The sequence below is a fragment of the Tupaia chinensis genome, unplaced genomic scaffold, assembly GCF_000334495.1.
Source record: "Tupaia chinensis unplaced genomic scaffold, TupChi_1.0 Scaffold149964_1, whole genome shotgun sequence".
Classification (NCBI taxonomy): Eukaryota; Metazoa; Chordata; class Mammalia; order Scandentia; family Tupaiidae; genus Tupaia; species Tupaia belangeri.
The window spans coordinates 165,062-168,895 of NW_006209805.1; the positions used below are offsets into that span (position 1 = coordinate 165,062).

A 3,834-nucleotide genomic window follows, 5' to 3' on the forward strand; every position below is an offset into this window, starting at 1 on the left:
GGCCGTGTGCGGGCCCCCGGGCCGCCTCGGTGCAGTGGCGGGGCCTGGACACCAGCCTGGGCACGGTGCTGCCAGGCGTGGACAGCAGTGTGATGGTGGTGCCCAACGCCTCGCTGTCTGCAACTGGGACACGCGTGTGCGTGGGCTCCTGCGGGGACCTCACCTTCCAGCAGACGGTGCAACTCCTGGTGTACGGTGAGCCACGGCACCTCTTCCGGGGAGCCTTCCAGATTGCCCACCCAGCCAAGCTCCAAGTCTGGGTGGTGCAGCTCCTCCCCCTCCCCAGGCCCTAGTCTCCACCATTCCCAGCCCCTCCCTGCAGCTGGTGCTGAGGCCACAGCCCCCTCCCCAGGCTCTGGTCCCCTCCAGCTGGTGCAGCCCTGACCTCTGGCTCGGCACAGCCTGACTCTCCATCCACAGCCTTCCCGGACCAGCTGACGGTTTCCCCCGTGGTCCTGGTGCCTGAGCAGGAGCAGGAGGTGACCTGCACCGCCCACAATGTCACTCCTACAAGCCAGGACACCCTCTCCTTCTCCCTGCTCCTGGGGGACCTGGAACTGGAAGGGGCCCAGGCTCTGGCCCCCGAAGTTAGGGAAGAGCCCCAGGAGGGCGACGACACGCTGTTCCATGTGACCCAGCGCTGGCTGCTCCCGCCTCTGGGGACCCACCTCCCTCCTGCCCTTCACTGTCAGGTTACCATGAGGCTGCCCGGCCTGCTGCTCAGCCACCGCCGGGCCATCCCAGGTGAGCCCACGGCAGCCCGCCGGCCTCGCAGGCCCCGGGGGGCTGTGCCCTCGCTCACCAACCTAGACGGCAGTGTTCTGCGGGGCAGAGGGCTGCACGCCCTGCCCAGCCCTGGGGATCTGGAACCTTCCCCCAGACTGGATCCAACCTCAGGCTGCCCCAGACACCCACCCAACACCTGTCCCGTGCCAGGCCCCACGCCCATCTCCCCCCTTCCTCAGCCTCTGCGGCTCCCACCCTGAAGGTAAAAAGCCCAGGTCCTCCCAGAGCCACCAGGCCTGTCCACACCTGCCCCCCCTCGCTCTCTCCTGTCCCGCCAGGCCTCGCCTGTCTGCCAACGCCAGGCTCCATCCTGTCCAGGGCCTGTGCGCAGCGGCGCCCCCGGGATGCCCTCCCCATCTCCCCGATCTCCCCAGGGCCCCTCCGTGCCTCCCTCAAGCCTGTGCTGAGGATGGCCTTGCCGGGGGCCCCCGGGCCTGGTCAGGGGCTCCCTCTCCCTCCTCCTGTTTCTTGACACCATCCACGACCTCTGGCATGGGCTTCCCCGGTACTGCTCCTCACCACAGGGGGTACACGCTCCCCGTGGTAGAGCCGCTGTCTCAGCACCCCACTCCCGACGGCATTCAGACGGGCCGCGCCCAGCAGGGCCTGCTCACATCAGCCATTGTTCCCGTGACCGAAGCGTGTCCACCAGGGATGGCCCCGCATATGCTCTCTCTTCCAGTGGGGGCGCCAGGGGGCCCGGGTTCCCGCCATGCACTCCAGGGAGGTCTGGACACAGTAGGTGGGGCAGGGCCTCAGGGTTTGGGGTGACACCCTCACAGGGCAGAGCCGGCCGCAGCACCCCTCCCTCCCCACCCCTGCGGACCCTGTGTTGTGAGCACCGCCCGGGGCAGGGGCTCTCCCTGTTCATAGTTGAGGAAACTGAGGCACAAGCGAACCAAGAAGCTGTGGGGGCCAGCCGGTGGCGTGGTGGCCGGGGCGACTGGGTCCTGGCCCCGGTGGCTCACAGACACACTGGGGCCGGTGTGTGCGCGCCCAGGGTCTGGAGGACTGTGGCATGGCCATCGCCCCGGGGTCTGGAGGACTGTGGCCATTGCCCCAGGGTCTGGAGGACTGTGGCCATTGCCCCGGGGTCTGGAGGATGGTGGCATGGCCATCGCCCCGGGGCCTGGAGGACGGTGGCATGGGCCTCGGCCCGGGGCCTGGGGGGCAGGGGCCCCCGGGGCCTGGAGGACGGTGGCATGGCCATCGCCCCGGGGCCTGGAGGACGGGACGGTGGCCATCGCCCCGGGGTCTGGAGGACGGTGGCCATCGCCCCGGGGGCCCTTCGTACTTTCTTTTTTTCCTCTGACAAGCGCACGCACACCATAGCAATTTTTTTAAAAAGCTGCTCAAGAAGACAAGACCAGTGAGTGGGGGCCGGGAGGGCCACTGACATGCCCTGCAGTTCACACACGTGATTGAGGGAGGCGCTTGGAGAGGTCCGGGCCCACCTCCTGGTCCACACGGGCGCTGGGGCAGAGGAGGTGGGCCCAGAGCAGTGGGGACAAAAGCAAGTGGTCTGCTTCCAGTCCTGCACCGCCAGGTCTCCTCGGAGCCCCCCAGTGCCACCTCCCAGGAGCCCCCCGACGCCACCTCCCAGGAGCCCCCCGACGCCACCTCCCACCGGGGTTCCACACATGACCCCAGGAGTCCTGGCTGCAGCAGGACCTGCCACCCTGGGACCCACGCAGCTGGGCCCACAGAACGAGGCGTGGCCCTGGAGAGCAGTGAGTGCCGTGCCTGGGCAGGAGGGGCTGGAGGGGCTGGAGGGAGGGCTCCTTGGATCAACGCCCAGCCTCAGTCTCCCCGCTGGCTGAGTGGGCTTTGGGGACCAGCTGTCCTGTCCACTCAGGGCCATGTAAGTTCTGAGCTCCGTGGAGTCGCAGCCAGGGGTAGAGCTGCCCAATCACCCTGGCCAGCAGACAGCAGTGTAGGGCAGCAGTCGGCGTGTGCCAGGCCTCTGTCACCGGTCGGCTTCCACACGCCACAACTGCCGGGGACAGTGTGGCTGCAGGAGGGCTGATGGCATGTCAGGGCCAATGGGCGAGTGGCCAGCCGGGTGGACAGTCCACTCCGAACACTCAGGACCTGTGTGACTTCAGTCCGGCCAGTCCTTCATAGGTTCTCGGGGCACTGGGCACGCGTGGACGCGCCCGGAGACTGTGGGGTCGCCCCAGTCCCGTAAGAGGTGCGGGCTCCTGAGCTCCCTTCTCACTGTCCCCAGCGTCCAGCCCTGAACTGGCAGGGCCACCAGCCCTGTGGGCGGGCAGCCTGGTGCTGGCGCTGCTGCTCCTGGTGGCCGTCACCTATCGCCTGTGGAAGCGCTGCCGCCTGCCTGGCCGTGGCCCCACCCATCCGCCTGGGCCCTGCTGACCGCCTGCCTTCCCTCCAGCAGTCGGGGCCAGACTCGGCACAGCTCCAGGGCCACCGTGGGCCCCACCCTGGCGGCTGGCGGCAGTGGGGTGCTGCAGAATAAAGGGCGTCTGGTCTGACGGCTGACTCGTGTGGTCCGGGGTGTGAGCGCCTGCGTGGATCGCGGGGGAACGCGCCCAGGCGGGTGGGACCCTACCGCAGCCCAGCTAAGCATGCAGACGCCACGGGATTCATGAAAGGGGGCGGGGGGCAGGACCAGCAGACGCTCGGTTGGGCTTCGCTGGTAACCAGGAGACCGGTTGCTAGGGGACCATGCTAATGAAGGACACGCCCACTACAAAGATGGCAAACAATTTGGCTTCATACCCAAAGTCGAGCACTTCCTTGGCAGCCATTTTGAAACCTGGCAAAACTCAGATTCCGGACTGAAGCCAAGCAGGCCAGGGAGCACGAGGAAAGAGGGACGTAGAAGAGTGCCTCCTAGGACCTCCGGGAGAAAACAGCGTGCTCCTGTTTTTCCTAGAATCCTCATAGTGGGAGCTAGGCAGGTCCTGCCCTTAACAAAAATGGCCGCCCAGGCGCCAGTGCACCGGGAAATATGCCGGTGTTTCCGGCTCCACTGCCCTCGGCGAAGATGGCGGCAGTGGAGAAGAGGCGGCCGGCTGCGGCACC

At 67.5% G+C, this 3,834-nt stretch overlaps 1 protein-coding gene across 1 annotated transcript in view; it reads left to right on the top strand.

The window, feature by feature from the left end:
- MADCAM1 (mucosal vascular addressin cell adhesion molecule 1) overlaps nt 1-3,281 on the top strand; it is a 5,192-nt gene extending 1,911 nt beyond the window's left edge. Inside the window, exons 3-6 of the mRNA XM_027769547.1 lie at nt 14-195; nt 421-744; nt 2,319-2,516; nt 3,014-3,281. Coding sequence (XP_027625348.1) covers nt 14-195; nt 421-744; nt 2,319-2,516; nt 3,014-3,162 — 853 coding nt within the window. The 3' untranslated portion in view covers nt 3,163-3,281. The remainder of the gene's footprint in view (nt 1-13; nt 196-420; nt 745-2,318; nt 2,517-3,013) is intronic.
- The last annotated feature ends 553 nt before the right edge of the window (nt 3,282-3,834 follow it).